This window comes from Coregonus lavaretus (assembly GCF_964263955.1).
Source record: "Coregonus lavaretus genome assembly, chromosome: 16".
NCBI lineage: Eukaryota > Metazoa > Chordata > Actinopteri > Salmoniformes > Salmonidae > Coregonus > Coregonus lavaretus.
In genome coordinates, this window is record NC_140003.1 from 11,003,250 (window position 1) to 11,029,998 (window position 26,749).

At 43.7% G+C, this 26,749-nt stretch overlaps 1 protein-coding gene across 7 annotated transcripts in view; it reads left to right on the top strand.

Moving 5' to 3' along the window:
* The window catches only part of LOC311144162 (glutaminase kidney isoform, mitochondrial-like), a 60,251-nt gene that overhangs the window by 10,983 nt on the left and 22,519 nt on the right, over positions 1-26,749 (top strand). For 4 of the 7 annotated variants that reach the window (XM_084180155.1, XM_084180156.1, XM_084180159.1 and 1 more), the window contains exons 2-7: positions 4,305-4,401; positions 6,313-6,434; positions 11,846-12,002; positions 12,478-12,557; positions 14,166-14,329; positions 20,966-21,024. In XM_084180155.1, the coding sequence (XP_084036281.1) occupies positions 4,305-4,401; positions 6,313-6,434; positions 11,846-12,002; positions 12,478-12,557; positions 14,166-14,329; positions 20,966-21,024 (679 nt within the window). The remainder of the gene's footprint in view (positions 1-4,304; positions 4,402-6,312; positions 6,435-11,845; positions 12,003-12,477; positions 12,558-14,165; positions 14,330-20,965; positions 21,025-26,749) is intronic. The other 3 variants (XM_084180157.1, XM_084180158.1, XM_084180161.1) reach the window with 1 other exon arrangement.

Sequence of the window (26,749 nt, forward strand, 5' to 3'; positions counted from 1 at the left end):
CACGTAATATTTATTTTAGATTTATTTTACAGGGACAATGCACATCGATCAATATTTCTGTAAATGCGCCAGATTCAGTTACCCAATTTGTATCTGTAGTCGATGGCGGTGAACCTCATAGTGAACCCTGGGAAATTATTGGCTGAATCCTATCCTGAATGATCCTAAATGAATACTCTACATACTGTATTTTAATCCTCAAACGGAATTCTTCAGCTAAAACATGACCATAGTCACCTTGACATGAGCCAGCTCTTGGATATTTCTGGCATCTGTGTCTTTGTGACTCAGCAATCTGATGGTTTGGATGTCTGTGGCTGATCTATTGGCAATGCTGTATTAGGGCTCTTCACTGGTGAGGTGCAAGAAACAGTTGGGTTGTCTTATTCTTAGGAAGATGCAACCACCTGGGGCAAAGACTTCAGATCAACGTTAAGTCTTGATTGATACGTGATTCGGTTGTCAACAAACATCAATTCAATTGAACAATTCAACAAACCTTCGAACACTATTATAGATTTGGTTTAAACCTAGGGCAAATTGAGACAAAACCGTTGTATGTTCAGTCAACGTAAATTAATATCTTGATATGGTATGGTGACTCAGCAAGTTTTTTTTCTGCTGGTGGGAAGAGATCCATCCATCTGAGATGTAGCATTTGAGCCATGCTGGTTTTTAGTCAGACTGATGAAAGGACAGTTACCATATCTTCTGAGCAAGGGCAAGCAGTGCCTTACTTCTGGCGGTTGTTTGCCAGTCCCACCATTGTAAGGGTTCTGGATTCTGCAGTAGATTATATAAGAATGTATGTCTGCCTGGTAGTTTGTAGCCGGTGGGTCTGGGCTGAGTTGGCTCTGTGGTGTGGTTAGTGGCGTGTGAACGAGACCAGGATGTTGTCTTTATTAATCCCATCAGAAGGGCTGGACTGGCGGGGGCATTCCTGGAATGTTGCTGCTGCACCCTGACGCCACTGATGTGGCATAGAGAGCAATAGTAATGGCGTCTTTTTGTAGGCACTAGCTCCGCCATGGTTCGTTAGACAAAGCCTACGGGGAAATGAATTGAGTTTTTGTAGGGTTTTGGGATAAACACCAAAAATAAGGTCTGTGGTAAACAGGTTTAGGAGACCTTGTACGTTTTGTTCTATGAGATAATCTTCATCAGCGAACGTCACTTTCTTTGGTGAATTTTGAAGCATTTATGTAATTTAAAAAAAGCACAGACTTCATCATTCATAAAGGTCATGTTAACTGACTGATATTATCTAATGGAACAAAACGTATATAATATCTCCTAAGCCTGTGTTAACCTCTGACCTTATTTTCAGCTTTTATCCCAAAACATTTTTTCCCCATTAATTTCCCCCATAGGAATGGCTGAACGAACCAGAGGTAACTAATTTTCTATATTTTTGACTACAAGCTGGCGAGCTCTATTGGCAACTGGCAATCCCACATCACAGTGGGGATGGCAGGCTGTGTGTGCTGAACAGCATGCTGTATGTCAACTCTGAGTAAGGGAGTGAACTGGACAGTGTGTGTGTAACCTATACTCTCAGAGGGGATGTGTGACTCAATCTGCTTTGTACTCAAAGTGGGAGACAATGCTGGGAAAGTAGGCTGGATACTGTGGTGTGTGTGTGTGTATCACTCAGTCAGTCTGACCTACAGAGATGAGTGTGTCCTTAGTCACCCCACTGCAGCCAGCCCAGTGCAGTTGTCCTCCTCCCTCTTTCTTCGCTATTCTCTAACTCTGTTCTCTTTGTCTCGCTCTCTCTGTTCTTTTTTGTCTCTCTCCCTCTTCTCTCGCTCTTCTCACTCTTTACTCATGACTAATTTCTCGGTCTAGAAGGACAATACATGGCTGATGTTAAGCCCGTAGCAAAACACAAATGGAACCTTATGACTCAATACTAATATGACTCAAAACTCAATACTTGCTCAATGTGCTCTTTCCACTAATAGCACGCATAGAGAGAATGTTAGTTTAACTGTGTTTACCTTTTGTTTTGGTAGCCATAATTGAACCATAGCATATAGGCTTTCCTGATGATTCTCAGAAGGTTTCTGCTGTTTTGTAACTCTTCCAGTGCATGGCTGTTTCTCTCCAGTGGTGGGGTGTCCATATCTGGTGGTACCTCTAGGGAGAATATGATGATGACACCAATGGTTATTCCCAGGAGCATGACAAAGAGTTGGATTCCTGTTTTGTGTGTTAGTCTCATTTGTTTTTGGATGTTTTCTTTCCCTCTCTTTCTCTCCATCGTCTTGCTTGCTTTACATTTGTCTGTAAGTATATTATTATTTTTGTCTCTCAGATAGATATCGTTTTTCTGGCTTGCTCTTCTTCCTCCTTCTCCTCTACCTTCCATCTTTCATCCTACCTTCCATCTTTCATCCTGCTCCTCATCCTTCCCTCTTGTCTGTGACAATTGTGTGAAGTATTTCCCAGTTCCTCACTGCACTGCATACCTATGGATCAGACATCCAGAAGAGATATCAGAGATTTGATGAAAAGAGCCCCAACCTCCCATCTCCTTGCAACACTAGCCATGCCCAGAAAACCAGATGTGACTTATTCTCAGACACCAGAAACTACAGAAAGTACTCATAACTGCCATGTAAAAACATTACGTCAACTAATGACTTTGAAGGACAGACGCCCTTGGCGAGATTGTATTTAAACAGTGGTAACTCGGCTGGCAAGTGACTGTTTTGACGGTTGCCGTGAAAGTGGTAGACTCGTCTGTCGCTCCTGGTAACTGTGCCACTGCCATACACAGTCAGTCGCTGAGCTACAGGTGGCAGAATGTCACGGCCTTGGCAGCTCCCACTCTGCTTTGCCAATGCAGGCAACCGCAAGCCCTCTCTAATGTGATAGAACATCAATAGGGTTAAGTAACCACTTTATTTAACCACGGGAACACACAGACGCATATATGGACGCTCTCACACATTCAGGCCTTCCAACACGAGCTTCAGAAATCCCTCCCCAAATGTGATAATACCACATCAACAGCCGCTAGATAAGCCCTTTATTTAACCTGCCAAGAATGGATCTGGACACACACACACACACAACTGGTTGGCCACCTTCTGCTATTTTCCTTTCCTCCATTTCCTTTGGTTCATGTAACTCAAAAATGATTATGTATTCCAAGCAAACCTTTTTGGCCAATAAGAAAAACATTTTGGGCTCCAACCATGGAAGTGGAACTGTTATGTCCGGGATAGCCAAAACTTCAACAAGTCTTCTGAGGATCGTCATTTTCCATGACTGCAGTCTTTAGCAGAATCTTCTAGCAGAATCTTCTTTAATACTGCACAAATTATCGAAATGACACTGTCAAACTGAGAATCTGAGATCAATAAAAACGACCTTGTCTTGAATCCATCAATAGCCTAGGTGTGTGGAGACACACATATTGTACAATATGAGGAGGAAATTATAGTCCCAAAAAACGTTCCAGTTTCACTGACTCACCCAATGATGCTCAGCTCACTCACCGGCGATGGCCAATGCGCTCGTGCCAAAAGCGATGGCCAATGCGCTCGTGCCAAAAGCCTATTTCTCTTTTGTTTTACTCTGTAAAACAATGCTTTTTGCTCAATAGGCCTATTTAGATGCTGATAAAATGGGGCAGGAGAATTACTGAGGAGGCAATTCAAATGAACTCTGATTGCTTTTATTCCATTTTTTTTTTTTCATTGCAAACAGTAAAAAAATATAAATAAACTTGTCACGAGAGGTACCGGATCCTGGCAAAATAAGTTCCGGAACGAAACAGTTCAAAACAGCGGTGCCGGACTCTGTTCCGGCAGGATCCGGCTCAAATTAAGCACTAGTGTTTGTGTTGACAGAGCATGCTTTTGAATGCAGGATGGGTGTCATGTTTGGCTGATAAATGTACTAAAATGGGAATAAAATTGAAATTTCTACTTCAAATGGATGTCAACACATCAGAGCATGTTGACTTGAATGGGAATATCAGTTGTTTTAAATTACACTGTCAATCTTCCAAAGGAAACTTATTGAAATCATAGAAATATAGATAATAGAATAGACATTCCCATGGAAATTGACAATCGGTGGGTGGACCAGCGGCCATCTTTGTGGTAGTAATTTGGTACATCAATTTACGTTTCAATGATGTACCAGCTCAATTGCAGTGGTCTGAAGGGGACATGTCCATTCTATGAATTATATTTCTATGATTGAAATGACACCCACCCTGTATTTCTAAAGGTATTATTAAAGGGGCTGCTCTCTGACCTCGTGTGTTTCTGTGTGTTCCTCCCCTACAGGAGAAGGAAGGCAGGCATCCTGCCCAGTCTGGAGGACCTGCTCTTCTACACCATCGCAGAGGGCCAGGAGAAGATCCCCGTCCACAAATTTCTCACTGTGAGTCATACACACACCATCCTAACCCATTTTCATTATTAGACACCATTGTTATCAGATGCCATTATTAAGATTATTTGATGCTGTAACCATCATCTTCATCGATATCATCATTATTATCATTATCATCAATGTTATCATTGTCATTATATTTACAACATCATATTCAGAGCGACACAATTGCACATCATCACTATCGTAATTACATTTTAATAACATTAACTACATAAGGTTATATTGATCATGCTACATATATCAGCACCACCACACAGTTTTCCATTGTCGCCATCGTACATTATCATATTATTTCTATATACATTATCATGACGAATTTATTTCATAAGAGTTCGATCACTGCTGCTGCCCTGTCTCCTGTCTAGAGATAATTGAAGTGAGTCCTCAGACAGAGTGATGGGGAGGTGGTTGAAGGGTGTGAAATCTATTTCCCCCGGCCCTATCACGACATTTAGCCATTTGTCCTCTGTGTCACACATCACAGATTGATGCGCTGCCAAAAGGTTGTTGTGAGAGAGACACACACAGCGTCCTTTATTACTCCAGCTTATCTAATCTTATTGGCCTATTTATCGCCACAGTGTCCTCTTCACTGCTTTCTTTACACTCTTCCCTGGGTAGGAGGAGTGCGTAACAGAACCTTGCACACAGTCATTTATGTTTTTGTGGTAGGGCATTATCCAACGTTCTCCTGTGTCTCCTACACAATCACTTTTTAGGGAACTAGGAACTGTGCCCATCTTCTTAACCAGGGATATTGGGTTGATAGGAACTCTGCCCAGCTTGGATTGAATCATAGTCCCATAGTATATCAATTAGTTGTTCGAACTACTGTAGATTATTGGAATAACAGCTAGAGCAGGCTCTCCCCACTGGTGGGTGTGCTGGACATGCTGTAACGTCCTCAAACAAGTGTATGAACATCTAGTTCCAAAAATTAAATACTTTTCTGTTGTGTGCCAAGGGAGTTGTGAATATAGGTGATTCTGTTGGAACTTGCAGTCCAACCCCTCTGACTATCGTTGTTATGATGCCAAGAATCATAATCACCTATATTTACAACAGCCATTGATTATTTCACAATTTCATGTAACAAATCTTATGGGGAAGAAACTATTTTCCTGACAGTTTTTCCCAACACGGCGGCATAGTTAATGGCATAGGAGAAGATGATCTGAGGGCCAGCATCAATCCACACCTAGGACCAACATATGATTTGAACACACTCACGCACCCAAACCAACACACAGATACTGACACAATATTAGGAACACTACATGAATACAAACATGTACACACAGTCAAATAATAACCCCTGGGTTTTACGGGAAAAACACATCTTCATGACTCTGCTACTTCACAGCTCTGTTCTCTTCCCTGAAGCAGATTTTGAACCAGGCTAGGTCTGTGAGAGGTTTTGCTGAGGAAAGCGACTTAACCTCGTGTTTGTGCGTCGTAACTGTAATAATGAAGTTGAAATATCGGTGGAATTATCGGCAGATATCAATATAATGGTATAAGGCCAATATCGGCTGATAATATTGGTGACACAATATATTGGCCTGGTCTCTAGGTCCCAGATCTGGTTGTACTCTTGCCAACTTCATTGCTGTTTGGCATGACAATCAGTGACAAGGAGTTCTGTGATAGTACAAACAGACTTGGGGTATATACTGTTTTTTGTATTTAACTGTTCTCCCAGGCCTCTTGAATAGCCTCCTTTCCTTCACGATCACAGAGAGCTAATCAGGTCTGATCAGTGCTAATAAAGGAGGAGAGACGAGGAAAGGCCACTTTTCATACGACTTTCAACACCAAGGACGTTTTTATGTTCCACTTTGGGCCCATCAAGGCTAAACCAGTTTTGTTACTACCCCCCCCCCCCCCCCCCCGCAGGCACTAAAGGCCACAGGATTACGCACAGGAGATCCCCGGCTGAAGGAATGCATGGACACCCTTAAAGTCACCCTGAAGAACACCTCGGACGGAGTCATGCTGGACAGACAGCTCTTCAAGAAGTAAGTCTTGTTCCCCGGTACGAATCAGAGACGCTCAGTAGTGTTAACGATATATGGATCGATAGAGAGTGGGACGTCAATATGCTGTTGCAATTCCAGAGTTGGCTACTCTTTTCACAATATTGTACCCACCCGAACAAGGCTTTTCACATGGTCTCTTTCAGCACTGTTCAAGCAACTATGCTGGATGCGTAACCCGACCAGCTCAGTTTGGCTCAGCTCGGCTCGGGTCAGTAGTGTGAAAAGCCCTAATGAGGGATGATTAAATCATGACTGCGAGTCGTTGTGTCTGTGCAGACAGAGCTCCGGTTCCTGCGTGTTTTCCTCATCTTAACAGCTCTAGCTCATGAATCATTCATCCCGTCTCTACTCTGGGTTAAGATAGAAACCATTATTCACGTCTCGCCCGCCTGTGCCACGCTGGTGGCCACGCTAGAGGAAACCCAGTGACCTACTTCCTGCCACAATGTCACACGGCCCAGATTGGACCTAATTGTTGACATCCTGTCCTGAACCTTGTCACCTCACGTGAAACTAACCAATCCCGGTGATGTCACTTTGTTTCTATGAGCCACCTGTTTTGAGATGCATTGTAAATACATTATAGGTATTTATACATTGTTATAATTTCTTACGATAAGCCATGATGAGCTATTATGAATGCTTATAGCATGTCTTTAATGTATATTACCACCGCTGAGTAATGCTATATGAATGCATTTGTTGTCTTTAGGCCACAAAAGGCTGTGAAGATGGGCCCTGAGCTGTTATGAATGCTTACGGAAATCTTATAATGCACTATGCCATAGTGAACACGATGTGATAATAGGCAATCTAAAGTGCATTCATAATGCATTATAACGGGTGGCTTACAGAGAGTGTTACCCCAAACCCTTCCAGAACGGGTTGTATCAGACACAGAGACCCCACCAGAGCCAATAGGATGTTGTGTTATGTCGTTCAGGCAGAAAGCTTCTGCTCATGTATAGAGCCATGACACAGGACATGTGTAGCTAACAGGGTAAAGGATGAACTTACTCAACTCCCACATAAGCAGAAGTTCAACAGTGAGCTACAGTATGTTGTGCCTTGAGCTGTGTAGTTAGCTAAAAAGTTTTAAGGTGGCGTTAAAGACGTTTTACACGTTCCTACGTGCCAACTCCGACTAGGGTAAGGCCCCCACTAGGTCTCTCACCAAAGCAAAGTGCAATGGACAGCTAAGCTTGACTACGGGAGGAGATCAGGTCACGCGCACACACAAGTGATAGTGATGGGGAAAAATCAATACAGTTACATATCGCAATTTTATTTTGGATGATATTATACTTTGACTCCAAGTATCGATTTGTAGTCTAGTCTATTTGATTTATTTATTTTTGCTGGGTAGTGTTAGCTAGCGTTAGTCGGCTGTACCTACGCCAAAACTCTGGTATTTCTCATCCTATAGATTGTTCTCCATCTTCTCTTTAAATAGTGGGCCAACATGTTTTCAGCACTTTTTTTTATTTCCATGACTGATCAAAACTAATTTTCTCATGTGCTCTGCAGCAGGCATATAGTGAGCAATATGTTTGGAACATCAAATCACAATAAACTCGCAGTATCGAATCGCAATAAATATAGAATTGTGAGAATCGCAATGCATATCGAATTGGCACATACAGTGCATTCGGAAAGTATTCAGACCCCTTGACTTTTTCCACATTATGTTACGTTACAGCCTTATTCTAAAATGGATGAAACCGTTTTTTTCCTTCATCAGTCTACACACAATACCACATAATGACAAAGGAAAAAATGGGTTTTTAGAAATGTTTGCAAATGTATTAAAAATGAAATACCACATTTACATAAGTATTCAGACCCTTTACTCTGTACTTTGTTGAACACCTTTGGCAGCGATTACAGCCTTGAGTCTTCTTGGGTATGACGCTACAAGCTTGGCACACCTGTATTTGGGTTTCTCCCATTCTTCTCTGTAGATCCTCTCAAGCTCTGTCAGGTTGGATGGGGCGCATCACTACACAGCTATTTTCAGGTCTCTCCAGAGATGTTCGATCGGGCTTCAGTCCGGGCTGTGGCTGGGCCACTCAAGAACATTCAGAGACTTGTCCCTAAGTCACTCCTGCGTTGTCTTGGCTGTGTGCTTAGGGTCGTTGTCCTGTTGGAAGGTGAACCTTTGCCCCAGTCTGCGGTCCTGAGCGCTCTGGAGCAGGTCATCAAGGATCTCTCTGTACTTTGCTCCGTTCATCTTTCCCTCGGTCCTGACTAGTCTCCCAGTCCCTGCCACTGAAAAACATCCCCACAGCATGATGCTGCCACCACAATGCTTCACCGTAGGGATGGTGTCAGGTTTCCTCCAGATGTGACACTTGGCATTCAGGCCAAAGAGTTCAGTCTTGGTTTCATCAGACCAGAGAATCTTGTGTCTCATGGTCTGAGAGTCCTTTGGGTGCCTTTTGGCAAACTCCAAGCGGGCTGTCATGTGCCTTTTACTGAGGAGGAGCTTCCGTCTGGCCACTCTACCGTAAAGGCCTGATTGGTGGAGTGCTGCAGAGATGGTTGTCCTTCTGGTAGGTTCTCCCATCTCCACAGAGGAACTCTGGAGCTCTGTCAGTGACCATTGGGTTCTTGGTCACCTCCCTGACCAAGACCCTTCTCCCCCGATTGCTCAGTTTGCCCGGAAGAGTCTTGGTGGTTCCAAACTTCTTCAATTTTTAAGAATGATGGAGGCCACTGTGTTCTTGGACCTTCAATGCTGCAGACATTTTTTGGTACCCTTCCCCAGATCTGTCGCTCGACACAAGCCTGTCTCTGAGCTCTACAGACAATTCCTTCGACCTCATGGCTTGGTTTTTGCTCTGACATTCACTGTCAACTGTGGGACCTTTATATAGACAGACGTGTTTCTTTCCAAATCATGTCCAATCAATTGAATTTACCACAGGTGGACTGCAAGTTGTAGAAACATCTCAAGGATGATCAATGGAAACAGGATGCACCTGAGCTCAATTTCGAGTCTCATAGCAAAGGGTCTGAATACTTATGTAAATAAGGTATTTCTGTTTTTTATGTTGAATAAATGTGCTAAAAATTGGGTATTGTGTGTAGATTGATGAGGAAAAAAATAATTTAATCAATTTTAGAATAAGGCTGTAACGTAACAAAATGTGGAAAAAGTCAAGGGGTCTGAATACTTTCCGAATGCACTGTAAGTATCGTGATAATATCGTATCGTGAGGTCCCTGGCAATTCCCAGCCGTGGTGTGTACACACACCTGTTACTCAAAGACAAACAAGCTTGGTTATTGCCACAAGCTTGTTTATAGCCACACACAGACACATGCACATGCACACACCGGGCCTGACGGTTGTCATTAGCGGCCAAAGCTGTGTGTCTTATTTATAAGCTTCTGTGACAAAGGGAAATCACTTAGCAGTGCATGAGTACACTCATTCGTTCTCCCTTCCTCATCTTACCTAACATCACGCTCTGGACACCATTAAGCCATACCGGCCAACTAGCACAGGGGTTCCCAATCTTTTTCACTCAGTCCCCCCTTCCGGCAGTGTGGAACATCCCACGCCCCCTGCGCACCATGTCTATTTCTATTGACGCAAGCACTGTTCATGACATTTTGCCATGTCTAATGTGTATTCATGTGATATTTGAGTGACTCAAACATTACAACAAAATCTATGGGCTAAAGAACCTAGCTAAAACATGTTAGTTGACATGGGCTAGTTGATCTGGACAAGTTATAAATAGCTCTCTAAGGTATGCAATGGGGGGGGGGGGTGTTAGGAGGCTGGCCAGGGTAACATTGACAGCCACTGTTAGTTTGTAGGCTCCAATGACTCAGTTGATTGGCGTGCAGTGCTTGCAACACCAGGGTTGTATTCATTAGGGCACACTAGCAAAAGGTTTTGTTATGGAAAACATTTCTTATTGGAGAAGTTCAGGTAGTCCCTCCCTGTTTCCATCAGTTTTCTAACGTTTATTGCCTAATGAATGCGACCCAGGGTTGTGTTCTGAACGTTGCAGATGGTAATGTCTTGTGTAGAGCTCACATGATTGCTCGGCTGGTGCCATGTCATGTGTCGTGTTCGCTGCCTGCTCTTCTGCCCAGTGTCATCCATCACCACAAATGAAACGTAATCCATGGACATAATAAATATCTGTGTGTGTGTGGCGATGATCACCTATTTTAAGACACCGGGGCAAGGTGGCAACGAGGGTTGATGGCACTACTATACAGTCGCACCGAAACTGGTCCGTCTGTCTGGAGTCAAACTGGTCTCCATATCTACACACTGTGCCCAGTTATGCCCATGCCAGTCTTCCTGTTTTCATCTGCATTTAGAGGAAGTGCTGCTTGGTACAATAGGTGTCCTTGTGGTTTCCACATCCGGAAAGGTCAAAAAAGTTTGTGTGTGTACAGTTGTTCTTTCTGGGTGGTTCCCTAAAGACAACACTTGGTTATTTCCCTGTAGTTATTTCCCACCCCCCTGGAATAGTTTGTCCCTAGAACATTTATGTAACTGCAGCCTGCTAGCTGAGTCTCCAAGGCCTAGCCGATAGCTCCCTGAGGGACATGTATGTAAATGATTGCAGCAGAGAGATGGAGATGGAACTATGGGATGTCTCTGTCTCCTGGATACGCATGGGTGTTATATGCTTACATTTGTTAAATGCTAATAATGGCTAGCAACGCTCTCCTGAGGACTGGCGGCACATTAAACACAGTATCCTACAAGAAACCATGCATTCAAACCTTTTAGATAAAGTATGGTTATCGATTTGTTCGTCAAGGATGGAAGAGAGAGGCAAGGTCTCAAGGATCTTTTGGAATACAAAACATGTTTATTAGACATTCATAACAAACAAAAGCACCAGCTAGCCTAATAAACATGCCACCTCACCTTTTCTTTTTAATAGGCCATATACTGTGCTCATTGAGATAAGCATCTTTATGAATGTTCATGTAGCACTCACAAAGCTACAGTAAGTGAGTTTTGTTTATCTTAAGTTAACCAGTCATGTGACCATGGCGTTGCAGTTGGTGTTAACTGAGAGCATCTGGGAATACTTATATTAGGCCTATGTTGGGACTGCTGGAGTTTTTTTCCCCTCCTACTGGTGTGGTTGTTGCTTTACAGTCATGGAAGGTATGCACTTACCCATAATGTTTTTTGTGTGTGTGTGTGTGTGTGTGCATGCGACGCGTTCATGTGTTTTTGTTTGACTATCAATTTCATCCTGTGGTCACATGCAATAAAAAAGTTAGTCAGTTTACAGTGCCTATTTTGTTGCTCACTATGGCTATGTTAGCTCCATGCTAACTACCTGAGCAAAGAGGGACTCATGTCGCGTAATGTCCAAATAACCTCTGCCCTCCTCCTGTCTCCAGGTGTGTCCAGAGCAACATAGTCTTGCTCACCCAGGCCTTCCGCAAGAAGTTCGTCATCCCTGACTTCCAGTCCTTCTCCTCTCACATCGACGAGCTCTACGAGAGTGCCAAAAATCTGACCGAAGGCCAGGTTGGTAATCAGCCCATCCTGGGGGAGGTGGGTGGACGCCATCCTTCTCGTCGTTGCTGTAGTCTGCCCCTTTCACCTTTTCTTTGTCTTCCACCTCCTCTGTGGTATTGTCAATGGCAGATCTTGTGTGTAGCTGGAGTTTTCGTATGTATCCTTTTCTTCTCTGTGTGCTTACCTGTACATGCTTAGAATAAAGGGTTATTCGGCTGTCCCCATAGGAGAACCCTTTTTGGTTCTAGGTAGAACTGTTTTGGGTTCCATGCAGAACCCTCTGTGGAATGGGTTTTACATGAACCCAAAAGAGTTCTACCTGGAACCAAATAGGGTTCTTCAAAGGGTTCTTCTATGAGGACAGCCGAAGAACCGTTTTAGGTTCTAGATAGCACCTTTTTTTCTAAGAGTGGATGTACATTATTAGGGGACAGCAGATATATTTTTGTTAAGGGTCTTACACGAACAGTTTGGATTACAGGTGTTGGAACTATTTCTCTGTCCACCACAGGTTGCAGACTACATTCCCCAGCTTGCCAAATTCAGCCCGGACCTGTGGGCCGTGTCTCTGTGTACCGTGGATGGACAAAGGTTAGACTCCATTATGTACTTATGAAGCTGTTGTTATTATTATTATCTTTAAGACCAACAGTTGGCAACACTGAAAATGCCCACGTGTCCGCTATTTGACGCCTATACATATACCCAGTGATAGGATATCACAAGGCCATCTGAACTGGGATAAGGGCCAGCTAAACTTCCAGTAGAAGCCAAAGATTACGATGTGAGGTCCACAGTTTCGTTCTGGTGCACTCATTGGTAATAGAGATTGTAAATGAACAACCAATCTTAGGGTGTGTGTGTTTGTGTCTGTAAACGACACTATCTCTCCGCTTTATGATGTTTGTTGTAGGATAGAAAGTCATAAAGATAACATTGGAATGAGGTGTTTTGTTATGTTTGGTTTTCATGACTCATGATTTATGATTTACAGCATGTTGAAACACCATGATGCACTAACAGCATGTTGAAACACCATGATGCACTAACAGCATGTTGAAACACCATGATGCACTAACAGCATGTTGAAACACCATGATGCACTAACAGCATGTTGAAACACCATGATGCACTAACAGCATGTTGAAACACCATGATGCACTAACAGCATGTTGAAACACCATGATGCACTAACAGCATGTTGAAACACCATGATGCACTAACAGCATGTTGAAACACCATGATGCACTAACAGCATGTTGAAACACCATGATGCACTAACAGCATGTTGAAACACCATGATGCACTAACAGCATGTTGAAACACCATGATGCACTAACAGCATGTTGAAACACCATGATGCACTAACAGCATGTTGAAACACCATGATGCACTAACAGCATGTTGAAACACCATGATGCACTAACAGCATGTTGAAACACCATGATGCACTAAATGGGGAGGGGCAGTTATGTGGATGCCTTTTCTTTCTCTGTCTATCTATTCCCTCTCTATCTATCTCTTTCTACCTACCTCTCCCTCTCTGTTTGTCTATTTCCGTTCTTCATCTTTCTTTCCTTCTATCCTGTCTCTTTTTGTTCTGTCTGTATGCCATCAGCCACAATCTCTCTCTCTACCTCTCTTTTTCACTCTCTTCCACCCCCTCCTGAGCGTCTCACTTTTTCTTCTGTCTTCTCTCCCTTCCCCTTTGTTGACGGCCCATGAGTGACGATGTCTGGTCCTAGTGACAGACCTTCTGTAACAATATCTTAACTCGCTCACTCCTCCCCCCCTTGATTATATAGTTTGAAATACAGTGTTGATAGAGTCATCATGCTCTCCAGATATTGCACACTGCTTAGTATTCAGCCTCAGCAAGAAAACCTCCCCGGTTTAATAGTTCCTGCATGCACACAGCCGTTCTTGGCAGAGTTTAGGCAAATATCTGCATTGAAATTATATTTTTATGACACATTTCCTGAGTTCTAACTGTCCTCAAGCCGTTCTTGTGATATCAGTGTTATTATTACCTTAACAGAGCTTCTCTTACATCAGTTATCATGTGAAGTGATGACATGATGTCACTGACACATACAATCAATTAAGGTGTGTGGTTTCTGATGTGTAGGAAGTCTTAAAGATAACAGTTAAGTGGGACTGGATTAACCTGTACTTAAGCCTGCTTTTGTTTCTCCTCAGACACACGGTAGGCGACACCAAGGTCCCCTTCTGCCTGCAGTCGTGTGTGAAGCCGCTGAAGTACGCCATCGCTGTGCATGACCACGGCACCGAGTACGTGCACCGCTTCATCGGGAAGGAGCCCAGCGGCCTGCGCTTCAACAAGCTCTTCCTGGACGAGGACGGTGAGCTGGGAGGGACACACATAGCTCTGTTTCTCAGAGCTGATCCTGCTGGGGCATAGAATTAGACTAGAATGGGGAAAGCCCCTCAGATCACGCCAGGGACCAGTTTGAATCCAAATCACAATAATGTTGAATCCAGATCACAATGATCCTGTGTTCCGTTCAATTCTATATCCCTGTCATCAAATGTTATTTCAAATCATTACAAGTCAGATAAATACGCAGGTACAACTCTGTGTTGCAGTGGATTGGTTTTTCCACCTGTGTCCAGAAATCTAAAATACAATTTTTATTTTATTTTTCTGAGCAGTATGATGTAGCTAGGTCATAGATCGACGTACGTCATAGCCACTTTGCCTTTGAACGCTCCCCCATCACCCCCGTCCTCTCGCCATCCCTTTCTATTTGATTATTCCTCCTCTAAGTGCTTTTGATGAAGAGCCCACAAGTGATGTCTCTTTCCCCAGTCCCCTCTGTCTACAGATCGATGCTTCGAGCGTCATCATCCATCCAACACGATTATAGATGCCACTGCTTTCTAAGGGCTCTCCAGCTGATGACGCAACCACCGCGGAATACAAGGGGGGCTGTTTGGTTGTAAATGTTGGCATCGCCAATAAAAAGAGTGGGGAGAGGCCGATAAAACGTAATGAAATGAATCAGTGTCTCCTTGAGCTCCCTTACGCCACACCACCCCCAACCGCCTAAGACTATTTTCAGTCCAACCTGGCCTTTCAACAACTGTTGCTATGGCGACGGGATGAAACTTTAATGATTCAGAGGCCATTCCCTCCCTCTGTGCTCAGTAGGGGTTGGCTGACGTATGATGAGGAGTAGGGGATCTCATACCGTGTCCTCCTGCTTGCTTTTCCACCTATGATTGTACGTGTAGCGCCCTCTCGGAATACCAGTAGAAAGATCAATGGTGACCCAGGAATGGAAGAAATAGAACCTGTCAAGAGCCGTTTGTGTGGTCGTCCAGTCCCCCAGTCCCCGTCCCCCCCTAGCTGGCCATATGGAAATCTCAATGTTTTCCTACACACACATTATGTATTCAAAGTAAAGGTGACCTTCGTTCCCTCAACACATTTCACTACCAAATGGAGGATACACTTCACTGCCCTCCTCACCCCAAGAAAGAGGATATGCCTGTGCTGGTAAATCCGAGCAAACGTGCTTAACCTGCTTAACAAGTCACATAATAAGTTGCATGGACTCACTGTTCAATAATAGTGTTTCACATTTGTTTACTACCTCATCTCTGTACCCCACACATAGAATTATCTGTAAGGTCCCTCAGTCGAGCAGTGAATTTCAAACACAGATTCAACCACAAAGACCAGGGAGGTTTTCAAATGCTTCGCAAAGAAGGGCACCTATTTATAACTTAATTTTTCCATCATAACAGCAAATCCCTTTATTGTATGGGACACTTTTAAATGTGCCTTTTAAACAAAAGCAATTTAGGTCAAAAGAGTCCATACTAACAAAGGAAATAGAAGGTCTAACAGTACAGATATATAGCAATAAAAACTGTAACATAGAGGATCAGAATTAATTACAGAAAAAACAAAAATAAATGGATGAACTTATTCAAGAAAGATCAAGTGTAATATATTATAAAAATAAAGAAAACTGGATGGAATATAGGGAAAAATGCAGAAATGCTACCAAAAATAATTTACTGAAACTTTACAAATTACGGAGTCACCCATGATTCACCAGATCATATTTTGAAGGAGGAAGCAAAGTACTTTAAGCATATGTTTTCGTTTCAGTCGCCTCCATTTCCTCTAACTGAAGCTAATTGTATGGATTTTTTTCCTATTGATAATGTAAAATTAACAGCCATACAGAAATAATCTTGTGAAGGTGAAATTATAGAGGAAGAACTTCTGGATGCAATTAAAGACTTTAAGTTGTCACGCCCTGGCTCTGGGGACTCTGAAATGTTGAGCCAGGGTGTGGATTTTCTATGTTTAGTTTCACGGTGTAGCTGCTATGTTGTGTTTTCTATGTTTTGGGTTTTGTTCTAGATCATATAGATCTATGTTGGTCAGGGTGGTTCCCAATCAGAGGCAGCTGTTGCTCGTTGTCTCTGATTGGGAGCCATACCTAGGTAGGCTGTTTTCAGCTATTCTTTGTGGGATCTTGTTCCTTTTGGTTTGTGTTTGTACCTTAGGACTTCACGTATCGTTTGTTGTTTTGTTCGTGTATCATTATTTAATAAATATGTTCACCTTCCACGCTGCGCCTTGGTCCTCTGTACCCGACGATCGTGACAGAAGATCCCACCAGAACTGGACCAAGCAGCGGGTCCAGGAGCCATCGCCAGGGAAATCCCTAGCGGATATCCAGCGCCTCCTCGACTGGGTCAAGCCGGGTGAGGAAGAGAGGGGCTTGACGTGGAAGCAGAAGGGCGAAAGGCTGGCGAGAAGTATGGAGACCTGGTCCACGGGTAGGAGTGAAGCCCATAAATTTTTTAGGGGGGGGCTAACGCCGTGGACAACGGGCCAGCAGGAGACCGCGACAGAGCGGCCCAGCGGGTTGGCAGAGGAGGCCGCCAGGTTAAGGGGGCCACTGGTCACTAAGGGGAAGGAAAGTGTAGAGGCACGGCGAGAGGTACTGGGGTGTGTTACCAGTCCGGTCCGGCCCGTTCCTGATCCCCGCGTAGGGCCAGGGGTGTGTGTCCCCAGTACGGTCCGGCCTGTTCCTGTCCCTCGCATCGAGCCTGTGGTGCGCGTCGCCAGCCCGGTCCGGCCTGTTCCTGCTCCCCGCATCGAGCCTGTGGTACGCTTCGCCAGCCCGGTCCGGCCCGTTCCTGCTCCCCGCACCAAGTCAGTAGTGCGCTTCATCAGCCCGGTCCGGCCCGTTCCTGCTCCCCGCACCAAGCCAGTGGTGCGCTTCGTCAGTCCGGCACGGCCCGTGCCTGCTCCCCGCACCAAGACTATGGTGCGCGTCGCTAGCCCGGCCCGGCCCGCTCCTGCTCCCCGCACCAAGCCGATGGTGCGCGTCGCTAGCCCGGTCCGGCCCGTTCCTGCTCCCCGCACCAAGCCTATGGTGCGTGTCGCTAGCCCGGCCCGGCCCGCTCCTGCTCCCTGCACCAAGTCAGTGGTGCGCTTCGTCAGCCCGGCTCGGCCTGTTCCTGCTCCCCACACCAAGCCAGTGGTGTGCGTCGTCAGCCCGGCTCGGCCTGTTCCTGCTCCCCACACCAAGCCAGTGGTGTGCGTCGTCAGTCCGGCACAGCCCGTGCCTGTTCCACCGGTGCCTGGTCCGGTACCGGTCAGCTGCTCCACGTCGGAGCTAGAGCAATCCGCTCCACCAGTGTTCAGTCCAGCTCCGGCCAGCAGGGCCAGACCGGACCAGGGGTACTGTGGGGGGTTAGAGAGGGAGTGGGGATCATGCCCAGAGCCGGATCCGCCGCCAAGGCGGAGTGCCCACCCGGTCCCTCCCCTGTGGTGTTCTGTTGGCGCGGTCGGAGTCCGCGCCTTTGGGGGGGGGTACTGTCACGCCCTGGCTCTGGGGACTCTGAAATGTTGAGCCAGGGTGTGGATTTTCTATGTTTAGTTTCACGGTGTAGCTGCTATGTTGTGTTTTCTATGTTTTGGGTTTTGTTCTAGATCATATAGATCTATGTTGGTCAGGGTGGTTCCCAATCAGAGGCAGCTGTTGCTCGTTGTCTCTGATTGGGAGCCATACTTAGGTAGGCTGTTTTCAGCTATTCTTTGTGGGATCTTGTTCCTTTTGGTTTGTGTTTGTACCGTAGGTCTTCACGTATCGTTTGTTGTTTTGTTCGTGTATCATTATTTAATAAATATGTTCACCTTCCACGCTGCGCCTTGGTCCTCTGTACCCGACGATCGTGACATAAGTCCGGGAAAACTCCGGTTGGATGGCATACCAGTTGAGGTATACCAAACCTTTTTTGATATACTCAGGGGACCGTTATTAGCATGTTTTAACCAATCCTATGTAAATGGTAGATTATCAGACACTCAAGAAGGTGTTTCATTATTACTGAAACAGAATACAAGTGGGAAATATAAAGATCCTGTCCATTTAAAAAAATTGGAGGCCCCTTACACTTCAGTGTTTTCTAATGATCAATTAGTCTTTTAAAATTATAAACTTGGATTAGCAAACACAACGTGCCATTGGAACACATGACTGATGGTTGCTGATAATGGGGCTCTGTACGCCTATGTAGATACTCCATTAAAAATCAGCAGTTTCCAGCTACAATAGCCATTTACAACATTAACAATGTCTACACTGTGGGGGAAAAAAGTATTTAGTCAGCCACCAATTGTGCAAGTTCTCCCACTTAAAAAGATGAGAGAGGCCTGTAATTTTCATCATAGGTACACGTCAACTATGACAGACAAATTGAGAAAAAAAATCCAGAAAATCACATTGTAGGATTTTTAATGAATTTATTTGCAAATTATGGTGGAAAATAAGTATTTGGTCACCTACAAACAAGCAAGATTTCTGGCTCTCACAGACCTGTAACTTCTTCTTTAAGAGGCTCCTCTGTCCTCCACTCGTTACCTGTATTAATGGCACCTGTTTGAACTTGTTATCAGTATAAAAGACACCTGTCCACAACCTCAAACAGTCACACTCCAAACTCCACTATGGCCAAGACCAAAGAGCTGTCAAAGGACACCAGAAACAAAATTGTAGACCTGCACCAGGCTGGGAAGACTGAATCTGCAATAGGTAAGCAGCTTGGTTTGAAGAAATCAACTGTGGGAGCAATTATTAGGAAATGGAAGACATACAAGACCACTGATAATCTCCCTCGATATGGGGCTCCACGCAAGATCTCACCCCGTGGGGTCAAAATGATCACAAGAACGGTGAGCAAAAATCCCAGAACCACACGGGGGGGACCTAGTGAATGACCTGCAGAGAGCTGGGACCAAAGTAACAAAGCCTACCATCAGTAACACACTACGCCGCCAGGGACTCAAATCCTGCAGTGCCAGACGTGTCCCCCTGCTTAAGCCAGTACATGTCCAGGCCCGTCTGAAGTTTGCTAGAGTGCATTTGGATGATCCAGAAGAGGATTGGGAGAATGTCATATGGTCAGATGAAACCAAAATAGAACTTTTTGGTAAACACTCAACTCGTCGTGTTTGGAGGACAAAGAATGCTGAGTTGCATCCAAAGAACACCATACCTACTGTGAAGCATGGGGGTGGAAACATCATGCTTTGGGGCTGTTTTTCTGCAAAGGGACCAGGACGACTGATCCGTGTAAAGGAAAGAATGAATGGGGCCATGTATACCAAAATACCAGCAACAGTGTGTGAAAACCTTGTGAAGACTTACAGAAAACGTTTGACCTGTGTCATTGCCAACAAAGGGTATATAATAAAGTATTGAGAAACCTTTGTTATTGACCAAATACTTATTTTCCACCATAATTTGCAAATAAATTCATTAAAAATACTACAATGTGATTTTCTGGATTTTTTCCCCCTCATTTTGTCTGTCATAGTTGACGTGTACCTATGATGATAATTACAGGCCTCTCTCATCTTTTTAAGTGGGAGAACTTGCACAATTGGTGGCTGACTAAATACTTTTTTCCCCCCCACTGTATTTCTGATCAATTTGATGTTATTTTAATGGACAAAAAAATTGCTTTTCTTTCAAAAACAAGGACATTTCTAAGTGACCTCAAATTTTTGAACGGTAATGTGTGTGTATGTATGTATGTATGTATGTATGTATGTATGTATGTATGTATGTATGTATGTATGTATGTATGTATGTATGTATGTATGTATGTATGTATGTATGTATGTATGTATGTATGTATGTATGTATGTATGTATGTATGTATGTATGTATGTATGTATGTATGTATGGTGCACATCTGCGTAGCAATCTGGGCCCATATCCTCAAAGCTTCTCAGAATAAGAGTGCTGATCTAGGATCAGTTTAGCCTTTTAGATCATAATGAATGTATATGGACAGATCCTAGATCAGCACTCTTTGTGGATACGGGCCTGGTCTTTATCATCCCCTGGCTGCGTGGGCCGTGTGCCACTGTTCTCAGAATCCCCTGGTGGAGGTGCCAGGATAGCCATGTCAATTTGGTGACCGTTTATGTAAGGGGATTAAGACTCACTGCAGCGAGAGAAGTGGCCTTGACATTTTGACATTGAGCAGGACCCAGATCATTTGATTTGTTTAGTGTTCATTTCACTTTGCCCCTAACCCTGACAAATCTCATTAGTATCTAAGTAGTCCAAAAGAAAGTGTTGGTCTGTCATGTTTGAATAACAATAACAAACCTGATTGATTCAAGTGTAGGCTTGCATCTGTTCTCAGTGCTATATGCCAAATGACATTTGCAGATCCATTTAATTATAATACATTTAAAAAAAGGATTGCTAGATTATTAATGGATTGTCTAGTGTCGACAGTGGTATGTGTTTGATATGGTTCTATGAATTTGTATGTAATTTTACAATGAAAGCCACGTCACTCAAACATTCTTCGTAGCAAGAATATCTTAGTCCATTTTTGGAAAGGGTCTGGGAGGAACCCTTCCCACTCGAAGTCAGTGAGATTTGTAATCAATATTTTAAGTTATTGTATTTTGTTGTTTTTTATTCCAGATAAGCCCCACAACCCCATGGTGAACGCCGGCGCAATTGTTTGCACCTCACTGATAAAGGTAAGAATCCACTTGTGTTTCTGTGTATTTTTACTGTCTGTCTTTCATAGTTCATACCAATGACCTCAGGCCCAGATAAGGTACATTTGCCTTGTTCACTCTGTGCCAGCTTCAATATTTGATTAGCGACGAGCACCGCTATCTAACACAGGGGTCTTCAACCTTTTCTTGCCCAGGGACCCCATCATATGTTAGCAATTAGGTGAATGATAATGTCAAGGAGAAGTAATCAACATTTTAAATGAATAGATTTGGTAGATTTGTTTTTAATTATATTGACCTCCCTACAGTATAATTGGAATAGGAAGTGTAAACTCTAACATAGCCTATCATCTAAAAAAGGTAACTCCAAACACATTTTCGCTAATAGCAGCGGTTTAGCTGGTTAAACAAAGGGTCAAGTAAGCTTACCAGCAGCCAGAGGCACTTGCCGTGACTGGTACTAGCAGGTGCTTTTTCAAAGCCTATGTCAGATATAATGAGAGTAATTAACTCCAATGAGGGTAGTTTGCTCAATATTAGAAGTTAAATAAAGTTGGCATCATTAGAAATAAGATATACTCCTCTTTTCTACTGTAAGTATGTAATTCAAAATTAGTTTATTCTGTTATTGCTTCATATATTCATAAAAACAGAGTCAGGTTCAGTGTGGTAGACAGATAACGTGTGACTGTTTGGAACGGTCCATTTCTCAAGGGGGTTAACCTAGTTTGTCATCATCGTCTGTTTGTCTGAGAGAACGACTCTTGACTAAACAGAGAGGTATGAAGTCGACTCCTAGGTGATTGCCATGGCGATTAAGGCCTGTCGTAATCCTCCCTGAGAGGGACTTAGGGCAGCCACACTAGGACATGATTTTGCCGCCCCCGGTGATAATAACCTGGATGGACAAACAGAAAGGCAGACAGACACAGACGAAGCTGTGTCAGAGAGATGATGGAGCGCTTTAGCTGAGCCCGATAAGCAGGGTTTCCGTTATTAACGAACAAGACAAGTAACGAACAGTCAAATCACTAACCTATGTCAATCTACTATCCCCTATAGTAAAAAAGTTGACCTATTCTATTGGTCAGCTTGTCGAGAAAGAAATAGCCTATTCCAAACAGACAAATTAATACAACCAGTAGGCCTAGGCTACATAAAAATATGTTAAAAAGCAATGAGGCTGATACAACCGATCAGAACGTTTAGCTTAAAATGTTGATAAACTATTATATCTTCAAATTATAAGCGCAGCAATGCAGACAAGGCAGTAGGCTAGGCGCGAATGTTCATTCCATAATGCAATCAGTGGGAAAACACTTGTCAAAAGCACACCACACATGTGAGCGGTTTCATGTGACAGATATGAAAATATCCATTAGAAATTTAGAAAGAGGGGAGATCTAAAGATGCAAAGACTAGCATGGGTTGCAAATTGATTTGAAAACCAATAGAACATGAGAGAAATAGGCTACTGGTTTCAATGTCTTATGCCTATGGTCGGTTTCGTAATATGTAGTAAAACGTTCACGTTTCAAACAATTAAGTATATGTTTTCAAAATGCATACTGCCTCCAGCTCATTGCAAAGTAGTGTGTGACGTGCTAATGAAACCTGCCTTCTGTTACCTATGCACAGGCGATTGGGAAGCGCGCTTCAATTACCAGTTGAGAAATAAAAATAGTAGCTAATTTTAATCATGGCTATCAAAACTGTTTTTAACACGTGTGTGTGTGTGTGTGATAAAGAAGATACATAACGAATATACACACACACCAATTTAATTCCACTAAATTATGCAAACTTACCTGTAGACCGATAAGCATGACTGGTCAAATTTATTTCAAAAGCCGGCTATTACCGGCTAAGGGAAACCCTGCCGCCAAGGTTATTCCATCTACTTGTTTGTTTCCGTGAAGAAAAGAGAGCGAACCAATCTTTCCTCTTTAAACAGGCATTGATCCTGAGCTGATCAATCAGAGAAGCTAGTCCTAGCTTTTGGTGTCCCTCTGAGGTTTTCTACACTCTTAGAAAAAAAGATACTAGGAACCTTAAATGGTTCTTCAGCTGTCCCCATAGGATAACCCTTTTTGGTTCCAGGTAGAATTATTTTGGTTCAAGGTAGAAGCCTTTTGGGTTCCATGTAAAAACCGTTTCCACAGAGGCTTCTACCTGGAACCCAAAAGGGTTCTCCTATGGGGACAGCTGAAAACCCCTTTGGGAACCCTTTTTTCTAAGAGTGTAGTCATTAGCTTAGCCCCAGGCTTCTGTGCCTCTCCTCACCCGTCTAGACCTAATAAACTCTCTCTCAACTCATCCTCTCACTGTTGTCGTCTCTCGACTCCTGAAGACAGGAAGGTGTCGCCCCATTTGTCTGCTCTCTGGAGAGGATGGACCAATAGGAACAGAGTAAAAGAGAACTTCACAGAAATTGTCTGTTCTCGTTGCTTGTACCTTTGATGCATGTTGAGACTCATTGAACATTAATATGAGGCTTGTTTTGTTGTGGAATTGACCTTTATGTTGTAGGTGCTCCTCTGAGGACTAGGCTACTGTTTCTGGGACTATAGGACACGTATGTTGTCTGGTAGCCTGGTCTCAGATCTGTTTGTGCGGTCTCCCCATCTTCTATGGTCATTGGCGTGACATTGACTATAGGAGTTGGCAAGACAGCACAAACAGATCTGGGCGCAGGCTTGTTGTTGACCCGCCACTCACTGTCAGACCCCACTCCTCTTGTTGTGTCGTCTCCACACAACTGTGTCCGTCCTGTTTCTCACATTCCCCAGGTAAAGTGACGAGTCTCCTTTATACTGTCGGTAGATACAGTATAATTCAAATCCCATATCTTTATTTTTACTATCTGATCAGGTTATAAAGTTTGTGTCCATTTTCCTGAAGACCTCCATGTTCTCCATAGGACACACAGTAGAGCTTATTTACTGTGGCCCAAAGCGGTCAGTAAGCTCAGAACAGGCATGACAGTGTCCAATCAGAACGTAGAAGGAAGTGTCACCATCTAATCAGTGCCTAATCCGTTACGCCGTGTCCAATCAGACACCAGCCAGAGCCAGACCAGCTCGTGTCAGAGTTCCTCATTAGAGTGATTATATACTGCACATACAGTGCATTCAGAAAGTGTTCAAACCCCTTGACTTTTTCCACATTTTGTTACATTACAACCTTATTCTAAAATTGATTAAATTGTTTTTTCCCATCATCAGTCTACACACAATACCCCATAATGACGAAGCAAAAACCGGTTGTTAGAAATTTTTGCAAATGTATTCAAAATAAAAAACGGAAATATCACATTTACATAAATATTCTGATCCTTTGCTATGAGACTCGAAATTGAGCTCAGATGCATCTCCTTGAGATGTTTCTAAAACTTGATTGGAGTCCACCAGTGGTAAATTCAATTGTTTGGACATGATGTGGAAAGGCGTCTATATAAGGTCCCACAGTTCACAGTGCATGTCCGAGCAAAAACCAAGCCATGAGGTCGAAGGAATTGTCCTTTGAGCTCCAAGACAGGATTGTGTCGAGGCACAGATCTGGGGAAGGGTACCAAAAAATGTCTGCAGCATTGAAGGTCCCCAAGAACACAGTGGCCTCCATCATTCTTAAATGGAAGAAGTTTGGAACCACCAATACTCTTCCTAGAGCTGGATGCCCGGCAAAAATGAGCAATTCGGGAGAAGGGCCTTGATCAGGGAGTTGACCAAGAAACCGATGGTCACTCTGACAAAGCTCCAGAGTTCCTCTGTGGAGATGGGAGAAACTTCCAGAAGGACAACCATCTCTGCAGCACTCCACCAATCAGGCCTTTATGGTAGAGTGGCCAGACGGAAGCCACTTCTCAGTAAAAGGCACATGACAGTTCGCTTGGAGTTTGCCAAAATGCACCTAAAGGACTCTGACCATGAGAAACAAGATTCTCTGGTCTGATGAAACCAAGATTGAACTCTTTGGCCTGAATGCCAAGTGTCACGTCTGGAGGAAACCTGGCACTATCCCTACGGTGAAGCATGGTGGTGGCAGCATCATGCTGTGGGAATGTTTTTCAGCGGCAGGTACTGGGAGACAAGTCAGGATCAAGGGAAAGATGAACAAAGTAAAGTACAGAGAGATCCTTGATGAAAACCTGCTCCAGAGTGCTCAAGACCTCCGTGGGCGAAGGTTCACCTTCCAACAGGACTACGACCCTAAGCACACAGCCAAGACAACGCAGGAGTGGCTTCGGGACAAGTCTCTGAATGTCCTTGAGTGGCCCAGCCAGAGCCCGGACTTGAACCCGATGGAACATCTCTGGAGAGACCTGAAAATATCGACGCTCCCTATCCAACCTGACAGAGCTTGAGAGGATCTGCAGAGAAGAATGGGAGAAACTCTCCAAATACAGGTGTGCCAAGCTTGTAGCGTCATACCCAAGAAGACTCGAGGCTGTACTCGCTGCCAGAAGTGCTTCAACAAAGTACTGAGTAAAGGTCTGAATACTTATGTAAATGTTATTTCATTGTTTTTATTTTTAAAAACCTGTTTTTGCTTTGTCATTATGGGGTATTGTGTGTAGATTGATGAGGGAAATTAACAATTTTAATCAATTTTAGAATAAGGCTGTAAAGGTAACAAAATGTGTAAAAACTCAAGGGGTCTGAATACTTTACCGAATGCACTGTACATTACATACATATCTTAAGCCATCATCGTACTGGTCTTTTACTAAATGGAACTCGCTTTTACATGTTTTTATTATGGCAACTCATTCTGATCATGAAACAACTAATCTATTATAATGTCCTCCCTTTCGTTTAAATATTATGCACCATATGATAAACACTGTCGTAGTGTGGTGGCAGATGGAAATGTCCTGACTTTTCCTAGTACTAGTGTGTCCTACCAGACTTAGTGGTGTGTGACTGATGGACACGAATCGGCTATGGAAATCGAGACTCGCATGTAGGCCTACCAAGCAACTAAGTGTATACAGAGTATGCACACACACCCACAGAGAGATACTCCCACATACAGTACTTCTACATGGAAACGAGCACGCACACCACATACTGTATACACACACACACACACAGATACTGAAAGGGATATGTTTTTATCGGGTTAAGCCACGCATGAAGTTGATTTGAAAGGTGTGTTACCCTGTCTGGGGGTCCATTTTATTCCCATGTGAGTTTTTCCACAACATTACATGTGCACTGTACGTAGAACAGCTACTCGTGAGCAAGCTGCATTCTCCTCCTTTCATTGAAAAGGTCATATAATGTGGGTGGGATCTTTCTGTTCACACATTCATCTGCGAAACGTCGAAAAACCCAGTGGTTTTGTCTTTACTTGTCGTCTATGTGTCAGTTAATACATAACTGTATGTCTGTGTCCCTCTCAATGACCTGTCTCTCTCAGTATGTACCCGCATGTGCATCATACCGTAGCATAGTGTAGAGCTGATTACATCACTCATAGGAAATATGTCGGGCTTACACACCCCACTGTATGTGTCCATGACAACGCCACCGGGGCCACACCCCGATTATGTAACCATGGGTTTGAAGGCTTCTTGTGTATTTTTTTGTGTATGTTGTTGCATATTTTCCAGACTTAGGAACTGTGGGATATTATGACCACTGCTGCCATGTCGTTGGTAAATGACGTTGGTAATTTTACTTCCTTTTCCATTTTCTCCCTCCCCCCACCATCCCCTCTCATTGAACAAGCCCGGATGGAA